Source organism: Triplophysa dalaica, chromosome 11 (assembly GCF_015846415.1).
Source record: "Triplophysa dalaica isolate WHDGS20190420 chromosome 11, ASM1584641v1, whole genome shotgun sequence".
NCBI classification, from domain to species: Eukaryota; Metazoa; Chordata; class Actinopteri; order Cypriniformes; family Nemacheilidae; genus Triplophysa; species Triplophysa dalaica.
Window position 1 is genome coordinate 4,929,487 of NC_079552.1, and position 22,455 is coordinate 4,951,941.

Here is a 22,455-nt window from a genome sequence, read left to right on the forward strand (position 1 = left end):
TGTCATGAACATTGATGATACGGCTTTCATGTTCCAGTTTCCATTTCATCAAAGATGATTCTAATAGATAATGCCAAGGTTACTTGTGATAGCAATCAAAGGAAGTGTAATTGTGAAGGCTAGAAGAGACTGCTTATGCGTTGGGTGGAAATGAAATTAGCATTAGTTAGCATAATCACATGGGAACAAAGAGAAATGATCATTTCCTTTAAAAACGACGGGTTGGAGAACAACCAAACGCCTTGAAAAATGATCACAAAAATAACTTAGACCAAGGTCAGTGTAACAGCGCGGCGTCTTTTTTTTTTGTATAGTTTTTTCCCTCCTTTCCCGGTGGGGAAACTCTCTGATTTAAAGTTAGTCAATATAAGTCACACAAAGAGATGGCCTTTCAATGCCAAGTCAAATCAACCTGCTGAGCTCTTCCCTGAATATTGTGTTTTCAACACTTATATCCAAATGAGACAGACCGAATAGGAAGTCAATTAAAGTGAAGTAATTAAAATGAATTCAGGGCAAAAACACATCCGAAGCTGACTACAGAAATTCACATCAAGTGCTGACCTTAAAAACATTTGAAATCCATTTAGAAATGAAACGCTGGTGAAAGGCTTACTGGCACCTTGACGCCAAAGTGCAACAGTACTATTTGGTTTAGACTACGCAAAGAATAAAGCTGTTAAAATGTTCACAAACCTCAAATTAAAAGGAACATTTTCAGGGTTCCTACAGTGCGCAGCCTATTCCAAAGATACATGGTTTGATTACAACGTATATGATGCACACATTCTGAAGTGGCATTTTAATTGCCAATTCCGCTTATAGAGAGTTTAACAACATTCACAGCGACTGCGAAATTATTAGTGCCTTTTCAATTTCACAATCAGGATATGACAGTCACAACAACAATTTCAATTGTAATTTTTTAAGTGAGACCCAATTGCATTTTCACTTTCAATACGAGAGCAGGACATTACGCATAACGTTCGTCTCTCGTTATGCTGTCATCTCCGTTTGCACTCAAATACACAGCAGTAAAACACAAAATAAGAGAATAGTGTTGGGGGAAAATAATGACTTGCTTCTTGACCCCCTTGGGCGATTGTGAGCCTTCAACGCCATGTCCCACGGTGACAGTAGAGTGCGGTTTTACTCAGGTAAGGTTATGTCAGCCTGTGTTCATCACATCTCCCCGGACACTCAACCCTTCATATCGTCCTTGAGAAAGACGCTCATCTCTGCTGTTTGTCCTATCACATCACTGTTTATGGCGGAGACATTATTATTAGGCCAGTTAATCTCATTGCCCATTCAGTTTTCCCATCTCTCTTGCTCTCTGGGAATGTATTTATTTGTGAGCCCATGCTTGTTTCTTACATTATAATGAGGAGGAAAACAACCTTCTTCCCTTCTATTGCTTTATTTGACTAATGAATTTTAATTTGTTTGCTTTCAGTCGTTCATAACAGTGTGCGGTTGCATCCTGTGGAATTTAAAGGGTGAATTATTTATGGTCTTATTATATCTAAAGTATTAAACTTCAACACGCGTTGAAGAAAACTTTGATGTTTCTTACCACACAAGCACGAATGCTTTATATTTAACAAGTTTTTTGCCTATTTGGTAGATGCTTTTGTCCAAGCAACTCGCACATTTTTTCTTCACTATGCAGGTTCTTTTTAAATTGAGCTACAGGATTAAAAGCACATTGTTAATCCAAATATGTGCATATTAAAAACAAAAGTATGAATATCTCAATTCTGACAAAAATGTCAGATTCCAAGGCAACGATATTGTCTCTATATAAGCATTACAATAAAAGTCACAAAAAATGCAATTCTTCTATCAAAATGTGTTGTTCTTGTTACAATACATTTTAAAACAGTTCCTGTCATAACTTTAACTCCCATTTCTTCTCTCTAAAGTTATATGTAAAAATGTGACAAAGACAAATTTTTGCTTTATAGGGAGAAAAACAATGCAATAGTCTAGCAATCATATTTCTTCTGCGTAAGTGTCAAACTTGAAACAGGAGGTTCATCTGCTTTCCATAAATTCTCTATTTTCCCGAATGCGTGACAAAAACTTTCATTCAGAAGTATATCAGCACCCGGCGGATGTCACTATTATCATTACAAAGTGTCTGAGGCAGCCATGAATTATCCAGCTAAAGGCTCAAACTCATCCACCGTCCGTACGAATCAGTTCAGCTCATTTCACACATGGAAAGACTTATTGTGAGCTCTTCACATAAACTCGGAATCAAATGCATGTTAGACGGACTCAGGCCGACAAATATTTTTTGATCAGCTAAATAACCTTGTGTTGTACAGCGTTTTAAGGGTCCTTTTACTGAATCCACACCACAGGCCACAAAGACAAATCTGAGCTACTCCACGAGCATTACGTGCTATATAACTGTGCCAAATAGATGCGGAAGGTTCTCCTGAGAGACACCGGAGAACTAAACTCCCTGTAATGTGAAACGGAGAATATGCTCATTATTTCGGTTTCAGATAAATAGAGGTAAATGAATATTAATGGAGAATTTATCATGAGCCTTTAATAATGTGGGCCTAATTTCTGCCATGTTGAGAATTTCAAAAATCGAAGTAATTAAAATAGTGTAACGTTCTGTTAAAATATTATTGCTTCTTTAGCTCCACACACTGCGAAAGTGTGTCAATAAACAAACCAACAATGCAAACTCTTTACACACAGACAAGGCATGTTCAAATAATGATCCCTGAATAAAAAAAGCAATACTGCTTACTGCTCAGTTTCTAAAGCTCATCATAATTTCTATGACAAACTATTAATTTGTGACTAATAAGTAATTTGACAAGCTAAATAAGTAGCACAGTGTAGATTTTGCTGCCTGAATCGTGCTTCAACTAAAACACACAAAACCTTCATTCCGTATCTGGTTGAATTGTAAGAAATTAAGGCAGTCAAACGATAATTCACGCCTAATCATATCCAAAATACATATATTATGTTAACAAAAACTTTTATTTTGCATACGATCAGTCATAAAAATCCATACCGAGCAACACAGTCTCAAGGGAATTCGTGAACTTGTCACAAACTGTTATCTATTAATTTCCCCTTTTTTCGTGTCAGTCTGCGGCAAACATTTTTTATGTCAAAGTATTATAATCGCAATATTTATCTTATGTATATATATATATATATATCAATGCAATCTGCTTTTAGGGTTTGGGATGAGGTAAGGTGGGTTACCAACTCCTAAGATATTAACGCTGTGTATGGAAAGTCGTGCTGGTGAAACAAAAGAAAGTTGTGCTGAGTGACATGAAATAATGGGGAAAATCATACGAATTAATAGATTCTCAATTTTGTGCCTATACAACGACCTGCCTTGAGACTGGGATGGTATATTACATAACAGGCTACTGCCATTATAATGGTCTGTCTGTCTGTCATCAAATATTAAAGTTATAAGATAGATCTATTCCTGTAGCTCAATTAATAGCGCAGAGCATTAGCAGCACAAAGGTTGTAGGCTAGAATCCCTGTGAACATACATACAAAAGAAAGTATATAGCTTGAATGCACAGTAAGTGGTGTTGGATAAAAGCATCTGCCTAATGCATTTTAAGAAAGTGTAGGTTGAAGCTCATTGCATTACTATCAATATGCTGTGCAGATCCATCGGAAAATCTCCATGTTTTCTAAAAAGATTTAAGAAAAACATCCACCATTCTGCACTGTTTAGGTCTCTGCTCCACTAAATAAAGTAAATAAGAAGGGTTAATAGTGTGCTGTAATGATGGGAGTTACAAAGATACAAAGGATATGAGCTCACATCTTCCAAACGGGGAATTTCGTTAAGTAAGGATGTACATTTGATGCTTATTTCTGCAGGTTCAGTTTCCGTTGTTATCTGCATTCCCTCCTAATAAGACAGTGACAAACGCTGGGTCATAATGGCCCATGAATGGGGTCAGACACAAGCATAATGAATCAATGAATGTTTTAAAACACTTCAGCTTAATGTGTCACAGGAGAACCCCACACAAAGACTCCACAGAGAGCCATTCTGACCATGACTATTGATGTGACAATTAGCCGCTAACGCTAATACATTTCACCACAGTTATTTGATTTATGTACTGTGTAGACTGCTTGTAAAAGTTGACTTGATATTTTCCATTCTTCTCATTTACTTTCTACAAACTTGTGAAATCGATGCCGTCTTGAAAAGTGGGACAGATCAAACAATAATCAATAAAAACAAATTTGCATGGTCATTTTTCAGTTAAACTTCTTACATACTGCCATGCTGGTGATATAATACTTCATACAAATATTAGTTTATGTCAATATGTATTTACCTTTGTGGTTATTCCAGAGTTAAATCACAGACGGAGATCAAGTCAATCATAACTGAAGCATAAAGATCATTTTATATGAATGTTTAATAACCCATCTAACTTTAATAACTAAGAAATCTAATATCACTTCTGTCTTATTTATTTCTACAATTATCAGGAACATGCAATGCTCAAAAATCACTGACAAAAATAAAAAAGCTGTTAGAAAGGTACATCCAAAAACAGCTCATATCAACAGTGAACATGAACTCTCTAAAAAATGCTTCAGATCAGCAACAGCCAAAAACAGAGTCTCAAGTGTCCATCTCTCACCACTTCTGCTTATTGATGACCCGGCCGCCGTGCTTCAAAGCTGATTGGATGACCATTTCAAAGCGTATCCAATCAAAAGCCATCAATTTCCCCATGCATGAGTGCATCATTTTGATGATGATGCTAGTAACAGGACCATATGGTCATTCTGCAGTCAGGGACCTCCCAGGAAATCTAAGCATCTACGCTCTTGCCAACATTTGTGGAGAGTAACTGACTGGCAGGATAAGGATAACCGCAGAAGATTATTTTGGATATGCAAAATTAAATAATTTGCATAAATATTGCTCGCCTGTCAATGTTAATTTAATACCGCAATGGCATCCTGCTTGTTATAAAGATGTGAATGAAATTTGATGGCTTTCAGCTATTCAAAAAATCCTCAATATTCTCAAAAAGAGGACGTTTTAAATACGTCATGTCAAATCTATCTTCTGTTTACTTATTAATAAACACTTATGAAAACATTCCACAAGTGGAGCCTTGAGATTTCTTCTCTTTGTCTGTCATTTTCCTCAAACCTCAAACCTGATTTGACTTTGTAAACAGCTGATCTACAAACCCAATAACTACAAAGCTGTTTGGCCCTGGGCTACGATTCCTTTGTACAAAATGACAAAGTGGAGCCCAATTCAATTTGTAATTTTGCAGATCATAATACAGCCACATTGAAATCAAAACCCACAGATTGACGGCTGATCTGTTTAACAGGGGAAATTATTTTCAAATACAGCCAAATAGTCAAAAAGCCACTAACCTGTATTAGTCAGATAAGCAGTAAATAACCTAAATTGCTTCAAACAGATTACAACACAAAGGCCGTTCAGGATATCCAATGTTTTTTTCTTGCTTAAGAGCTTGTAAAAGAAGTACTATTTGTCATAGTGCAGTCTAATGCTCGCAAAATTGCTTTCTATTTTGTCGTCTGTCATCCAACACCAACTAGACATTCACAAATTATGGACAGCTGCTGCACTTTCCTCCCTTTGAGAGACTAGAACAATCCTGCGGATGACACGCAAAATAGACATTTTATGGTGCGTGTATGTATACACAAAACTGCAGAACCCAAGATTCGCTAAAACCACAAGCATCCAACAAGCTGGTCCTTGGACCTCAAAAGACTTTCCATCCCTCTGCAGATTCTTTTGATAATATTGTTGCCCCAGAGTTTGTCATTTTCACCACTACAGGAACATCTCGCATTGCATACAAATATAACACTAGCTGTAGTATGTCTGAAAAGATTCTGGGCATCGGAGGGACACTCTGCTATCCCATAAGACCACAGGACTCCCTATGATCGTGATTTCTGTAAAAGTAATTTCATCAAGTGGAAAGAGCGAAGACAGTGAAGGTGTAAGCGTGATTTTTTCCCTAGTATTAAAGATGTAAAAGAAATGCTGGCTTTGCGAAAAAGCAGCATTGTGTATGATTTGTGCACCGCAGAGGCTTTGCATCCCTAGATAAATGCTAAACAGCCCTCCCTCCTACATCTGTGCCTTACACACTCTTAAAGTCACACACCCCTTGATATCAATATCGCGCTTATTTACTTTTTATTGCATATTCTTGGTTTTATAATGAATAAATTATTAAAGCATGTTTTTCTTAAAATTTTATGAAAAGGATTCTGCAAAACTTGCCATTTGGTTCCACCCCTATAATGACTGAAGTGATGTGAAAATTCGGACTTTCTGAAAGTTAAAATCAACAATCGACAATTGTGTTTGCCACTTTGCAATGAGTTTTCAAATGAACGGCTTTTGCCATAAAAGCAAAAGACCCCTCAAACAGAGCTATAATATAGGCCCTCGTGAATATAAAACTATGAAGAAAATGACAAGGATTCAAGATGGCCTCCAAATTGAAGAACAGAGATCAAAGAAAACAAAAGGCTGCACTATGCAGTAAAAACGCAGAGGGTTTTGGTGGCCCTGGGCATCAATAAAGAGCCCTCATTCTCGTAAAATGGCAATTCGAAAGGATGTTATCGTGATGATACTTTTAAATACAACAGTAAAATCAAGAAGGTTTGTCCAAGACAAATTTCTCTGTAAGGAATACGATAGAAATAACTAAAACAAAGTCTACCAATAAACCATCCATCAGCACAGCTTTAATCCTGTTTTCAGCACAGCAACAGAGGGCTCTTTTTTCAGTAGGCATTCATCGCCCTTATAGAACATCACCCCATCCTTTAAACCTTTAACCTAATTACATCATGTAGAACTTATCGTGGAAGTACTTTGCATTTTCAATGTCTACATGTGGCGTATAGAAATGTACATTTATATACAAATATGCAAATTATTAGTTTAATTTTATACATTTAATACCAAGGTTGGATTTGCAAGTCTATCGCCATTTATGTTTAAAACTGTACTTATTTTTACATGGATTGAAGTTAAATAACTTTACACTGACATTTCCCACAAAATAATAACCCAAATAATTTCCATGTTGTTTACAGAATTTATCGCTTTTCACAATTCTGCATTGTTGCAAAGCAGCTTTACATACATTTAGGTAGCGGTAACTATTATAAAGAGAAATGAATATGAAAAAATAAATAAAACCAGAATGTATGGTATTATATAATACACAATATTGTATAAATAATTGTTATGATTACCATTGTGAAGCGGTAAAGGTAGCAGGTTGGTTTTGAAAACAGATTTTTTATGTACTTGTAACTTTTCGGGTTGAAAATAAGCCAAAAATTGAGCAAATCTGAGCTTTAAGGAAAGCTCTGGACTTTCTTTCAAAGGGAGAGGAAAGAAGGTCAGATTATGCTGTGATGAAATTTACAGTAACTTTATCCTAATAACATCCTACACGCAGAAAAACACTGCTTACCCAAAAACCATCACTTTCATTTATCCCTTTAACACAGAATTATGGCTGCATGATATCGAACAAAATGTGATAAGACAATAACTTGTAGTGTATGTAATATAATAATGCTTCAGTTTGTAAAATCAATTAGAACTATATTAAATATATCAATATACTTCGATTTGTAATATTTTAATAATTTCAATATATTCTGCAACTCTAGACAGAATACACAAGAATGCTGTTATAATGCCAGCCATCACGATTACATAATAGTTGTAGGTCTACAGGCATTTTATGTTCCAGTTTTAAACTCATATTTGTTAAGACCATCATTTTGTTACGATGTGGTTCGCTTTGATCTTCTTTGGTAAATAAACAGTTTAGATCATCAGAATAACAGAGTTTGACCCCAACAGCCCCATTGAAATCTCTTAACAAAACAAATCGACCTCAGGATGTAAAACACCAAACACTCAAGTCCGAAAAATGCTGAAAATCATCTCTGCATTTTATGTTCCAGTTTCAAACTCATGTTTGTTTTGTCCAGCATTTTGTTACGATGTGGTTTGCTTTGATCTTCTACTTTGGTAAATAAATAGTTTAGATAATCTGTACAACACAGAGTTTGATCCCAACTGCCCAATTGAAATCTCTTAACAAAACAAATCGACCTCAGGATACAAAACACAAGTCAGAAAATACTAAAAATCATCTCGGCCCTCCTTCTCATTTGTAACCATTCCTGTTTCTCCCCAAATCTGACATTTTGCATTCCAGCGGGTGGATATTATCACATGTACATGACTCAGCGCAAACTGACAAACTGTGGACGTGCACTTCATTAGCATCAGCCGAATTCCCGCTCCGGTGCCCAGGGCCTGACAAGGGTCATTCGCACATAGTGACAGATCAGTACCCCCACAGATCCGAATGCAGGAGCCCTGGACCCTGCAGTGCAGTCAGACAAGTTTCTTCTCCAGATGCGGTCAGGCAAAAGAGCAAACGGACACTGGCGTCTGAGGAGTGGGAGATAGAGAGTAATGAGGAAAAGCCCCGAGATGTTGCTCATCATCTCCGGCAGGGCTTCATTTGTGACTAATTTGGGAGGCGCCATTCACAGCGTCTGACTTTGAGCTATCACATCAAGTGTCACTGCGCCTGGAGAGGAGAAGATATCGAGATACAGAGAAGAGAAAGCAGTTGCTCATAATGGGAACGTAGGATGGCTCGGCATTCCCCTTGTATGGCCACCGCATGCAGGAAGCACAATGAAGAGTGATACTTGAAAGATTATACATTATGAGACAATGTTTCTGTGACACAACAATAACCCCATGACACGTGAAATACGAATAGGCCTATTAACAACAGTACAGGAATACAAAAATCACATTCTAATGGCATGAAATTATAGACACCTTACATATCATTATAAATATTGCTTTAAACTATCAAGCAACCATGTCATAGTTGAATGTTGTAGGTGGCAGTCTCTATTATTCGCTACCTTTAAGCACAAAGTTATGCTCGGCATTCCATTTTCTCAGCCGCAGTTTCAAGGACAACAGTGACATTTCAACAAAAATTCTAAGCTTGAAAGGGATAGTTCACCGGAAAATGAAATTTCTGTCATAATTTACTCAAACTTGTAAGACTTTCTTTCTTCTGCAGAAGACAAAAGAAGATATTTTGAAGAATGTTGGTAACCAACATTGTGTCCGTACAACAGAAGTAAATGAGTACCGCCATTGTTCGGTTACCAACATTCTTCCAAAAAATCGTCTTTTGTGTTCTGCAGAAGAAAGAAATTCATACGGGTTTGAAATTACATGATGGTGAGTTAATGATGACAGAATCTTCCCTTTTGGGTGAACTATCCCTTTAAATCAAGATACATTTTCTTGAGAATCAAATATTGTTTTCGCATACATTATCAAAATTAATTGAGTTTATGCTTACAACAAGAAAAAATATCTTATATGATCAGATCTATTTCAGTGATGCTTATCTGTGACTGACTTTCATGTAAAACTTTTGACGTTTGCCATGTTTTTTTTTTAATAAGATCCGCATTCTGGAGTGCAAAAAAAACCGATATACATTGCTGGTATTAAAACGTTTAACACTTTTTAAAAACTTTAAAAGCTTCTCCTCTCATTAGCTGTATCTTCACTCAAATGACGCCGCAGCCATTTCAACTCAGACCTGTTTATTGCAATTACAGAGTTAATTTAACAGAACTACACAAACCTGCTTAAAGGTCACGCTAAACAAGCCCCCCATCTCCATACACCAACAGAATCGTAAATCCAAACAGTTACGGGAATATCACCACGATCGGCTAATGCCCGCTCAAGTGCATTTAATGTGCACCACCATCATAATTATCCATTATGCAAGTCTAATATGTTTTTACATTTCAAAACACTTTCATTCTCCGTGAGGCAGCTTTCAAACACTGTTATCATAAAGTATAATCAAGCTCATGTTTTGCTGGCTAGCTTCACATGATCCTGCGAAGAGCGATGAACCGGAAAAACACTTTTTTTCACGATCCTCTCGTCGGTGCGTTCAAAGACCACACTTTGTTGCTATGCACACAAGCAGGCGTGAGGGATATCAAAGACGGCCATTTATTTTGGCCCCTCTCCTCACAGATCTTGTATTGTTGCCGTTGTTTGAAGGCTTGCAACGTTGAATGCTCATCCGGGAGAGCGGGGGCTTCATTCTGACACCACAGCACGGCCGTGTGTTCTTTTAAACCAGTGATAGCAATCCACTAAAGCCGCCAGTGCTATAAATAGAAGCTTTCGGCGTAATCTTTTGGGAAAAATAAGCTGATGCATATAAGCTTCTCTAAACATGCAGCTAGTTGACATGTTTAGAAAAAGTTGAATGTCTGATGCGGTACTATGGTGAACAGCAATGTTCTAGCACAAAACAACTTTTTGAGGCCTGTTGGATCATTGTAACACACTGCAATTCGTGTCTATGAACAGATTCACATTTCTTGATTTAATACATTTTACTCTCTTTTTTCCTATATTTAAGTTTAGGAGCAGGGCTTCATTCTCGCTTTTTTTTATAATTGCATGGTTTTTTTTGTCTGATCATACAAATTCATACACAATACAAAAAAATGTTCAACCCAGCATTGGGTCAAAATTGGACAAATCCAACTTTTGGGTTAAATTAAGCTGGTTTATATTTGACCCCAACATTTGACCCCAAGACCGGGTTAAAATAACCCATCATTTTTTAGATTGCAGGATTTCTTTAATTCATCATCTTATATAGTTTAAATTGTCCAACCTGATCTGACAGGACGATTTTAGACACAAAGGACAATGATATTAAAGGGACAGTTCACCCAAGTAGAAAATTCTGTCATTATTTACTCAGACTCAAACCTGTTTGACTTTATTTCTCCCGCAAAACAGAAAAGATATTTGAAAGAATGTTGGTAACTGAACAGCACCTGCACCCGCTTCTATTGTATGGACACAAAACCAAGTGCAGTCACTGTTTGGTAACTAGCATTCTTCAAAATATCTTCTTTCGTGTTCTGTGAAAGGAATGACAAGAGGGTGAGTAAATGATGATAGTATTTTTATATTTGGGTGAACTTTCACTTTAAAAAAGAGACTATGCCGCAACAAAACGTCATACAAAAACGAGAACAAATGAATCAATAATTTCATATTAATTTTAGACTTGATTCACATTCAACGCATTACACATTGTACAATAAAAAATGAACTTGTTTCAGCTAGAAGCTCATAAATGGAATATGACATAAAGCTAATTCGAAGAGGAATGAGAAAGGAAATTAAGGCCCTACTTAACTGAACTGAACCTTGATCATTCCAAAGCACCGTGTTACACTTGATCGGAAAAACTGCCACTTTCTCCCAAGGGGGTTATTATTTCCACCGAGTAAAAACGCATTGCCCATGGAGGGTTTCTCCCTTACTCTCCTGCTCACTCTCTCCACCTCATTATTCATTATTTTTGAATGGCTGTGCTGGAATTGAAGTGAGACTGTCAGCTTCCGTTCCCAGCCAAGCATCTCTGAGAGCTTTTATCCTTTCACAGTATGCTGGGTCATCCCTGCCTCCAGTTGATCTCTATCTTGTGCCAGTTGCAAAATGTTACAGATGCTAATTAGCTGTAATGTCTGTGACCCCGAAACAAGTCCATAATGCATCATCTGAGAATGATCCGCGTCTGCTTGTATTTTGCCTTGCTATTAAATTCCTTCAAAGGCTGCCAGGATCCGTATTGAGAGGAAGCCGGGTAGCTGACGGGCATGTGACAGGACACTTGTCATTGATGGAGGCTGACAGCAGCATTACAATTACATTTAGGCCAGAAGGTTGCCAGGTGTTTAAACTACGTAAGAATGACCCCCCTCACTGCAAAATGTGTCTTGTGCGTTATCTATGCCTCAATAAGTGGAAATTCAAATGATAAATTGTCTTTTTATTGCCTCCTGGATACACAAAGCACTCTTTATTTTTCAATGGGGACCTCTCTGAATATCAAAAGGCTGAAACACACGTTAAATTATATAAAAGATAAAACAGACTACAGAAAAAATACTCCCCCTTCTAACGAGAAAAATCCAGGCGTATCAAACAAGAAAATAAAACACATCATCAAGTAAGATTTGTACTATTTAGTCTAAAGAGATCTAAACCGAAACAAAGAAATATCAGTAGAAATCAATAGCAGAATGAACTTCATCCGTGTAGTTTAATAAGGAAAGGTGAAGGAATACAGGAGGGCATCAATAAGACATAATTAAGATATAATTAAGCTGTGAAATGATCTCTGGCGTTAAAGGCCTGCAGCTGTCTGGTTCATACTCACCCTCCTTGGACGGGCGCCGCACCTCCGCGCTCAGATTGCACACCTGCGCCGAGCGCACCTGAGGAGTCAGGCATCCTTCGGTTTGAGGATTTAAAGGCAACACCACGTTGCTGAGCATCAGCACGCTTTCAGATTCCCCGTCGCCTAAATGCTGCGGACATGAGCATTTGGTGTAGACTATTCCACACGACTCGTCTTTGCACCACGTGCACAACACCTGACATCCAAACTGACTGGGGCTCGCCTTGTTCAAAACCACAAACTCCACCACCGACCTTTCCTCTTCATCCATCTTCTTCGTCGGCAATCCATTGTAGTCGTATGGAAACGCCCTCCGGAGCTGCACGAAATTCTTGTCGTAATGCAAAAACACGTGAATATTATTGGCGTCGTCGCAAAGGTGCACGATGGACTCGTTGATCCTCAACAGCTCGTTGATCTTCTCGTGAGAGAAGTGATCGAACTGGTAAGCCAGCAGGGAGAATTCTGAGCAGCTTATTTCTTGTTTGTAAAGTTTTAGGTAGATGCTGTATTTGGTGGGATCAGGGTTCTCCAACGTCCACGTGCAGTTTGTGAAGTTCTTGGGGAACATTTCATTCATTGAGTAAGATCCATAGATAACTCCTTTCACCAGTGTGGAACACCAGAAATCTTGGCCGCCAGTATATCCAAACATAACCAGGAGATAGGTGGAAAATATATAAATCAACAGATTACGAATAGCCTTCATCCTATGTCATTTGGCCTGCAAGATAAACACAGACACTTTTATTGTTAGTATCATGTGTATGTTTAAATTCATAGTGTGTTCATTCATGAATCTAAGACACACTTATTGTTAGTATATGCGTGTGTGCGTTTCATAGAGTGTTTTGAATTATGAATCTAAGACACTTTTACTGTTAGTATATAAGTGTGTACGTTTCATTCATCAATCTAAAACACTAAAGTATTGGGATGCCACCTTTTAATAAACATGTTAATTTATTCGAGTAATTTCAAGCAAATTATATAACATGCTATATCATACAGTATCATATTAAAGAATTTTGTTTCCATGTTTGTTGCAACAGTTTTGAAAGAGCCCCATTCTGTTACAAATTGACTGAATGATGAGTTTGGGGGATGAGAGTTTGGCTCAGTTTGGTTCAGATATGAGCTTTACGCAGACCAGTCAGGTTCTTCCAAACTAGACTGAATCAAACATATGTTGCGCAAACATTTGCTACAAAATTAGAAGCACAATTCTCTAGAACATCATTATACGCTCTAACATTAAGATTTGTGCTCATAGAAAAGACTAAATTAGTCAAACCTGTTCGTTTGAAGTGGGCATCCCAATACTTCTGTCCATGTATTGTATGCACTAATGAAGCTTTACACAAAACAGACTCACCTGTGATGTTCATTTGGGCTGCCTATTGACACCATAAATTACATACAAGTCATCGTGCAACGTGTGTCTCAATGTTATATTGCATCTTCGGGTCAAACGATTCTTTCCATGGGAATGTAACACATTTCGGATAAACATTGCCACCTTGTGGTGTTTAATAAATTGGGGGTAATAACTTTGGGCATCTGCGCTGGCGGGATAAAACAACATCATAATATTCCGTGATCAAATGATAATTTTATACGATGATTACACGTTGAATTATCTTGACTGTGGATGAATTTGTGACACTGTCGGACGCGGTGATCATTGACAATCAATGGCTCTATGGACGTTAAATCGAGTCTCGTTAGAGGATAAAAGGGCTGAGATTATATTTCGTCAAAAAAAAAGAGATTTAAAAACACTAGACGTATAAAACATGTTTCATTTGGTCGATGGTGATGTGTCGCAATTCTGCAGTGATCTACATGTCTGCGCGCATAATCCACATCTCGGTCTCCATATAGACTCTGTCGGGTTTTCTTCTCGTTTTTAGATTTACCAAATATCTTTTCAATGAACGAGAGAATCCGTTTTGTGGCATTGCGTGGTCGTGTAAGAAAAGCAGAGTACTTTCAGCATTTTATAACCTTAGGGAATCGCAATCGTTCCTTTCTATTGCGCATAAAAACTTTCATTACTATGTGAACAGGTTTGTCTCTGCGACGATCTGCTATGCGTTTTATCATCGCGTGCGCAAGTGTGTTGAATCCCCAAATATTCTAGGAGTCTGAAAGAAAGGCGGTGAAGAGAGAGAGAGATAGGGGAGAGAGAGCGATCCAGAAGGGGAAAAGCTATTCGATGTCCTGCTTGCATGAATCCTGCAGGCATTGCAGCTGTGTGCGGTGTCACGGCATTCCCAAACCGAGCCTTTTTTTATCTTTATTTTATCGTGCCGTGTGACCTTAAATGCGACAAGAGTTACACTACATCGAAAGACACGTTGCGATGTGCAGTTTAAACGTGAATATGTAAGAGAACACATTATTGGCGCACGTTAGAAACCACCGCGCACTACTTGAACAGCCCGTGCGCTGTGTCGCGTCGTGCGCTTGCAGTGTAGCCAGCTCGGAGGATTATAATAAAAGCGCTCCAGTTTGTCGCGTCACTGGGAATATAAAGGGATTAGACGTGTTTTTATACGTCCAGCCTCTCACGAGACCCAACAACAGCACCGTAGTGGGTTTTGGGGATGCAAATGTGGTGAAATAAACCACCCAACGGATCTGATAAACAGTCGGCGCCCAAACTCCATTTCATGTCATTTTCCTTCGAAACTCGACTATCGTCGTTTAACTTCGCACTGCCTTGGTGTAAGGTTCGAGTCGTCGGAGATATTGACGTAGTTTGCTTTGCATTAATCAGAGGCAGATACAATGAACTATGCAACTCAGATCTTTAACTCGCATATGCGTTTAAGAGAAATAAACTTGGGCGAGGGCCATCTCATTTCCGCACGACACACATCTATTCACCCGTGTCTATACTAACAAGAATCGTGATAATAAAAAAGGATAATTTCATCAGACTTACCTTGCACTCTGACAGCTATGGCTATTTTTCCCACATACTTGGAAACATCCTTTAGAAATAAAACGCGTCGCTCCCTTGCGAATCAATATCTCCCATCGCCGATCATGTAAGTCCGGAGCAACAAGATGGTCAATGAACAAAAATGCATTAGACTCCGAGCTGGATCATCATCTCGCTCCTTTATATCACCTCAATGCAACCAAGTGATGAGAGCGCAACAGAAGTGAGCGGGGGGAATATTATACTCTAGAACGAGGGCTAAAAATGTTGTCTGCCGAATAAATGTGAATCTGTGGCAATCAGTCGTCGTTTGCCCTTCCCTCAAGAGATGCTAGGGTCCGGTAGCAGGTAGAGCGCAATCCTTGACGGATGGAGGATGCTGCTGACTCGCCGTGGAGTGAGATGGAAAGCGCCGAGCCTCAGGACTGGAGCTGCAATATCACGTCACTGCCACTAAGATAAGGCACGTATGGACGTCTCGAGCTGCGTCTCTCACCATCTCGCCCCCCTTCCCCTGGATCACATAGAAACTCTTTTTATTGGGAAATCAAGGCAGAGGAATGTCCCGCGCACTGGAACTAACGGCGCGGCGTCTTTTCTGCGCCCTCGGTTCAATTTAACACGGACTATTTTATCAGGAGCCAACAAAGGCGCGAGGAATAATTAATCCTAACGGGCGTGTTACCTTGGGAATTATCCTTACAATTGTTTTGCGCGAGATTTTACATGGTGTTTCCATTGACTGACTTAACTTCTTTTTCGTACGATCATGAAGAATTGTTTCAACTTTTTTGGACTGAAAACAAAACCTCGATTTCAGGGCGAATTCCTAACTGAAAAAAAACTTTTGAAAGCATACCTGGAACCACCCCATATTTTTTCTTATTTTGCTGCTTTCGAAGAGACAGCAGACTTTATGCATTTAGAGGATACAGTGGGTTTAAATGTAAACGGGACAAGACAGATGCGGGAGCGCATGGCTTTTACGCCAAATATAAAGCATGTTCACGTACAGATGTTCACGTCCGTCTGCCCGTTCCGCGGTAAGTGAATTGCTCAAGAGATCCATAAACTCACAGCGGCCCTTGGTGGACTTTTAAAGTAGTCTATGTTCATCGCAAAACAGGATTTGAAATAAACCACTATTTTGGGAGGCGCGCGTGAATAATGTTATAAAAGATTGTGCGCACCTGTATTTCACAAAGATCGACTGGACGCTGCATGCATTCGATTCCTTTTTTATTTAAAAGGACTGAATTCTTTGAGGATTTGCAAAATTTGTGGAAATTTTGTTTATGGATGAAGCAGCGATGTATACAACATAGAGCAGAATAAAGAGTACACCAGACAAAGGATATCAACACTGCGCATGCATGATCGTTTGCAAATACGGGAGAAATGTATTAAGGATCTCGTCTTAAAGCTTCTTTAAAAACTGATGGCCTAGTTTCTTGCATCCAAAGGATTAGAAGGGTTCGAGATGGATGGAGGTCTCTGAACAGATGTTCATGTTGCAGTCGAATGACTTTGGGTCGGTGGGCGTGTCATAGAGGTGGTTTAATCATCCATCAACTACAGAGATTGGCAATGCTCTCTGTAAGAAAATGCTTTTCATCTTATGTTCAAGAATTATTGTGAAAATGTTATTATTTGTGGTACATTGCTTAAAATAAAGGTTCCTAAATGGATGGACTCTGTTGGGCTTTATGCAACCTCCACAAAAAACTTCTGGTGCAGAAAAGGTTCTATGGTGGGTAAGGGGTTTTACTATATGAAGAAATTGTTGTTTTAGGAACCTTTGACTGAAAGGTTATTTAACAGGACCATAAATGTTTAAAGGGATGTTCCGTCATATTGTGCAACACCTGTGGACTCTTTGTGGTGAGGAACACATAAGAAGATATTTCGAGAAATGTCACAGTGGTTTTAGGTCCATACAAAGGAAGTAAATGGGATCCACTGTTGTTTGGTTATCCAGTTCTTCAAAATATTCTATTTAATATATATTTTATGTTGTGCAGAAGAAAAATTAATACTGGTTTGGACTGACATGAGGGTGAATACATACAGAATTCTCACTTGACAACCCACTTATCAGTAAAGTGCAAACTTCATGCACTGTATTAAAAAACCTCAAAAGATGCATAATCATTACACTATAACCTTTTTAAATATCTCCTGTCTTTAAAAGAAGATATACGAACAAACCACATCAATATTTTCATTGCACACAAATGAAAAGATTTATATAATTACTCCCTTATCGCTATAGTTGACTACATGGACAGAGGAACAATAGCTCAATCTCATGAACACTAATCAAGCGTTTGTCATGTGTATTTAGCCTTTGACAAGGTCATTATAACATCAAACTAGCTTGATCACAGGAAACCTGACCAGCGCGTGCAGCTTTGATGTGTAGAGGCTTTAGTCTCATGTCATCCTTATAAACAAAAACAGCATGTTTCCTTTTAAGATGGCTTTGTACAAGGAGCTGGCACATGCTTTGTTTCGGTGACCTCTTCCTTTATTCTGGCTGTCATGAGCTCTGCCTTGGGAAGTGTCCTCATATTGTTGTGTAAATCTGATCAATTTTCGTTAGAAAGTGTCCAAAGACCTGCACTATTTGTACCTGCACAATGACTGTCAAAACTAACAGGCCACATGGGGGTCTCCTGGGGTTTTGTGTATGGTTGTAATTCTTTGACTGCTGTGTTGTTGACAGGTTTAATGCTTCATGGTCGTGTTCGCATAATGACAACAGATCGAGTGAAAACTTTGATTATAAAGGTTGCAAATGTGTTGAAATAAATTGTAAAACAATAAAATAAAAAACAAATTGAAAATAAAACTATCTATTCAATAAAAATTGATTGTGAACTATTTAAATAGCAGTGAAGACAGATATGAAAAAATTGTTAATAAACATCTCAATAAAAGATCTTTTCCACTGAAATTGGAAAGGTTTCCCACACTCTGTGTGCAACAGTCTTGTTTCATAAGCACCTAACAAGATAATTGACAGTGAAGCTGAAGTGTTTTCCAAACCACCGGGAAGTGTACCACACATTTACAGAAAGGACACAATTATTGCTGCCGTCTATAAAGTCCATACAAAGATTTCTGGCAGTTGCGATCTGTCATAGTGTGTGCACTCACTAAAAATCAGAACTGATATAAAACTGCAGTTAAAGACAAGATAGACATGTACAGAATCATTAAAGACAGCATCAGACCACACACCTTCCATGTTATTTATATCAGCAGCCCATCGAGACTGCACTGTTCATATGATAATCATCCTTTTCCATGTTACTGTACAGCATATACCTAATGTTTTTAATCATAACGCCCCTAATTGTCTTCTCAAAAACGATATTTTATTAGTGTGTAGCTAAGAAGACACCAAAAGACTATAAGTGCACATCAAACCCTAAAATCTGTGCTTTGACAAACTGCTATTGAATCGATGAATCATGAAAATGTATATACATTTCTGTGTGAATAGAGAACATACTCCTAGTTGCCATACTTTGAGGGGGTTTTCATACCCGGAATTTTATTTCCATGTAATGTTTACAGTAATAGTTCTAGGAAATAACAGACATATGCATTCTGCTTTAAATGTGTCATTTCATGAAAATCAGACTTTTTCCATGCTTAAGTATTATAATTGGGTCTCTGGTGCATCTATCAACTTAGAAAACATGAAAAATAACAGCCCAGTAACTTTGTTTATGTGAGCCTATCTCGCCTGTGAGAAAACGAGCCCATCAGATTTCGCTCCCCTTTTACGTAGGTAGTGGTTTGATTATAATATTACCGCCCCTTTATCTGAACGTGCTGGGCGTATGGTTTTTAAATACACGACCGGTTTGTCATGTGTACTTTCGCATGTAATTTACATGACGAGTTTGTTAGGAGTTCCTCAATGACTTACTGTAAAATGCAGCCACATCCTTAAGCCAGAGGGCACTCTTTCGCAGAAACTCTGAATACGGGAAATAGAAGAGGAACAATTAGTTTGAGGAAATGCCTGTGGTCATATTCTATCGCTGTTCTTCTAACCTTTTCAGGTATTTTCATGATAATACAGTTGACTTATAGTAATGATGATGGATGAGTGTTTCTTTTTCAAATACACGTTGTAAATGACTCAATTTCGTAGTGTTTTAGATCGAGCAGTACTTCCTACTGATCAAACAGCTGTAGTTCACGGAAGAGCTGTGCATTAAACATGTATAATTAGCGTGAATCGCGATGTATCTGCCAGCCCTATCTCTACAACTTGTTGTTTTTTTCTGCTGTAGTTGTTTTGTTTGTTACTTAATTCACTTCCAAATTTAAATTGACATTTATAGCATTTTTTTACAATTTGCATTGCTGCAAAGCAGCTGTTCAGAAAAACATATTAGCAATATAGCAGTCCGACGATAAAAAAAAAGAGTAAAAAATTGACAGAAATAAATATATGGTATTTTTGTTATTTTCAAAAGACGTACATTTTGAAAAGTGTACAAATAATTGTCTGTAGGATTGCATTCAGAGCAGTATTCACAGTGCCTGTACTCATGTGTGTCTTGAAGGTCCTGTGTGTATTTTTTTGGAGGATCTATTGAATGAATTTCAACATAATATACAATATCTCAGGGAAATGAGTACACCCCTAAGTGAAAATGTCCTTCACCTTCTTCAGCAAGGCAGTAGTCGTCATGGTGGTGTATTTGGGGTTGTTTTGTTGGAATACTGCCCTGCGGCCCAGTCTCCGAAGGGAGGGGATCATACTCTACTTCACTATATCTCAGTACATGTTGGCATTCATGGTTCCCTCAATTAACTGTAGCTCCCCAGTTCCGGCAACACTCATGCAGCCCCAGACCATGACACTCCCACCACCATGCTTCAGTGTAACCAAGACACACTTCTCTTTGTACTCCTTACCTGGTTGCAGCCACACACGCTTGACACCATCTGAACATGATAAGTTTATCTTGGTCTCATCAGACCACAGGACATGGTTCCAGTGATCCATATCCTTAGTCTCCTTGTCTTCAGCAAACTGTTTGCAGGCTTTCTTGTGCATCATGTTTAGAAGAGAGCTCATTCTGGGACGACAGCTATGCAGATCAATTTGATGCAGTGTGCGGCGTACGGTCTGAGCACTGACATGCTGACCCCCCACCCCTTCAACCTCTACAGCAATGCTGGCAGGACTCGTACTTCTATTTCCCAAAGACAACCTCTGGATATGACGCTGAGCACCTGCACTCAACTTCTTTGGTCGACCATAGTGAGGCTGAGTGGAATCTGTCCTGTTCAATTTCTGTATGGTCTTGTTCACCGTGCTGCAGCTCAGTTTCAGGGTCTTGTCTATCTTCTTATTGCCTAGGCCATCTTAATGTGGAGCTACAATTCTTTTTTTCAGATCCTCAGAGAGTTCTTTGCCATGAGGTGCCATGTTGAACTTCCAGTGACCAGTATGAGAGAGAGAAATTGAACACACCTGCTCCCCATTCACACCTGAGAGCTGAGACCTTGTAACACTAAAGAATCACATGACACCGGGGAGAGAAAATGGCTATGTGGGCCCAATTTGGACAATTTCACTTAGGGATGTACTCCCTTTTGTTGCCAGCAGTTTAGACATTAATTGATTTTGAGGGGAAAGCAAATTTACACTGTTATAGAAGCTGTACACTCACTACTTAACATTGCATCAAAGTTTAATTTCTTCAGTGTTGTCACATGATAAGAAGATATAATAAAATATAAAAAAAAATGTGAGGGGTGTACTCACTTCTGTGAGAAACTGTACATACGGTAAGTATGTCTTCAGAAGTGTAGATGTTTTTATTACCCTAGAATGAGCTATTCCTATCGTCATACACCATGGGTCTCCTTACATGGAATTCATCATGTTGTTTCTACAGTAGCCCTAAACGTACAAAATGCTCTACAGAGCACGTTCGTAAATATGTTATCTCTTTTAGCAAATAAGGGAAAATGTGATGACATCTTTATCCTGTGTCAGCTACAGTAGTGCTTCGAAAGGGAGGGGAAGGGGTGGAGTGAGCCGTTGGTTGCAATTTGCAACCTCACCACTAGATGCTGCTAAATTTCATACACTGGACCTTTCATACTGAATTGCAACATAGTGAATCTTAAACCACTTCCAATTCAAAAGTATTTTTATTACTGTCCATATTCACTGTATTCTTTTATATTCATGAACGGCACCTTTATTCATCTGACCTTCGCAGATAAGAACACGTTGTTCGTAACGGCGCACAAACAGCTGAATTCCATTCTCTTTAGATCTGAAGACATGAAAATATTTTTCCTAAAGTACCACAAGCAGTTTAAAAGCAACGTGTGACATCCCATTCAGATTTCTGTATTCTCTTTCAGGCTATTTGTGATGTGCACTCCACCCCATACTTTCATCAGCTGAAGATCACATTGTCCTCCAAGGACCCTGAGGGTTCAACAAAAGAACCCCTATTCCATCACAAACAGCCCCTGTATGCTTGCATCAGACAAATATCAGTATTAACCGCTGAAAAAAGGTAGACTCTACAATCAGCAGTCCACAAACAAATGAACCAATATACAATCTTTTATTCCAACCCCCAAAGCTCGAATCACCCCCTTTTGTTCATTAAAAATCAGTGATCTCTTGCTTCACAGATTGCATTCCCCTGCCTTGGGTTGTTCTGGCACGGGTTGTGAGTGCGGCATCAGAAATCCTCCTCAGGCGGCCAGAGGAACATCAGGAGTGACCCGGAGGCGTCCCACATACAGCGGCCATAATGAAGAGCAGGGAGCTCTGGGAGCTTTAGCTCAGTGAGCTGTGATGGGGGAGATCTATTCAAAGCCTTACTGAAACATGAATACACTGAGAGGGGTGTCTCCTGTGAGAAACAGAGGCCAAATATGAGACTGCAGGAGCCACAACGTCTCTCTACCATCTTTCATGACCGGCACACCGTCCTCCCCCATGGCCCTATTTGACCTTGAAACAAGAATGTGCAATCTTTAAGGTGTCTAAGTGAATTTAACGCTGAAAACAATGGCGGTGATGGTGTGTCTTGGACAGTTTCA

The 22,455-nt window shown here is 38.7% G+C and overlaps 1 protein-coding gene across 7 annotated transcripts in view; it reads right to left on the reverse strand.

Annotated features, from left to right (window-relative positions):
• adgrb3 (adhesion G protein-coupled receptor B3) overlaps positions 1-22,455 on the reverse strand; it is a 154,999-nt gene that overhangs the window by 118,896 nt on the left and 13,648 nt on the right. For 3 of the 7 annotated variants that reach the window (XM_056760875.1, XM_056760874.1, XM_056760871.1), the window contains exons 1-2: positions 15,355-16,896; positions 12,384-13,128 (exon numbers count right to left, since the gene is read on the reverse strand). The exons of 2 other annotated variants lie outside the window; for them this stretch is intronic. In XM_056760875.1, the coding sequence (XP_056616853.1) occupies positions 12,384-13,113 (730 nt within the window). In that variant the 5' untranslated portion in view covers positions 13,114-13,128; positions 15,355-16,896. Of the gene's footprint in view, positions 1-12,383; positions 13,129-13,779; positions 13,814-15,354; positions 16,897-22,455 lie in introns of those variants that run through there. 2 more of the 7 variants (XM_056760872.1, XM_056760873.1) reach the window with 2 other exon arrangements.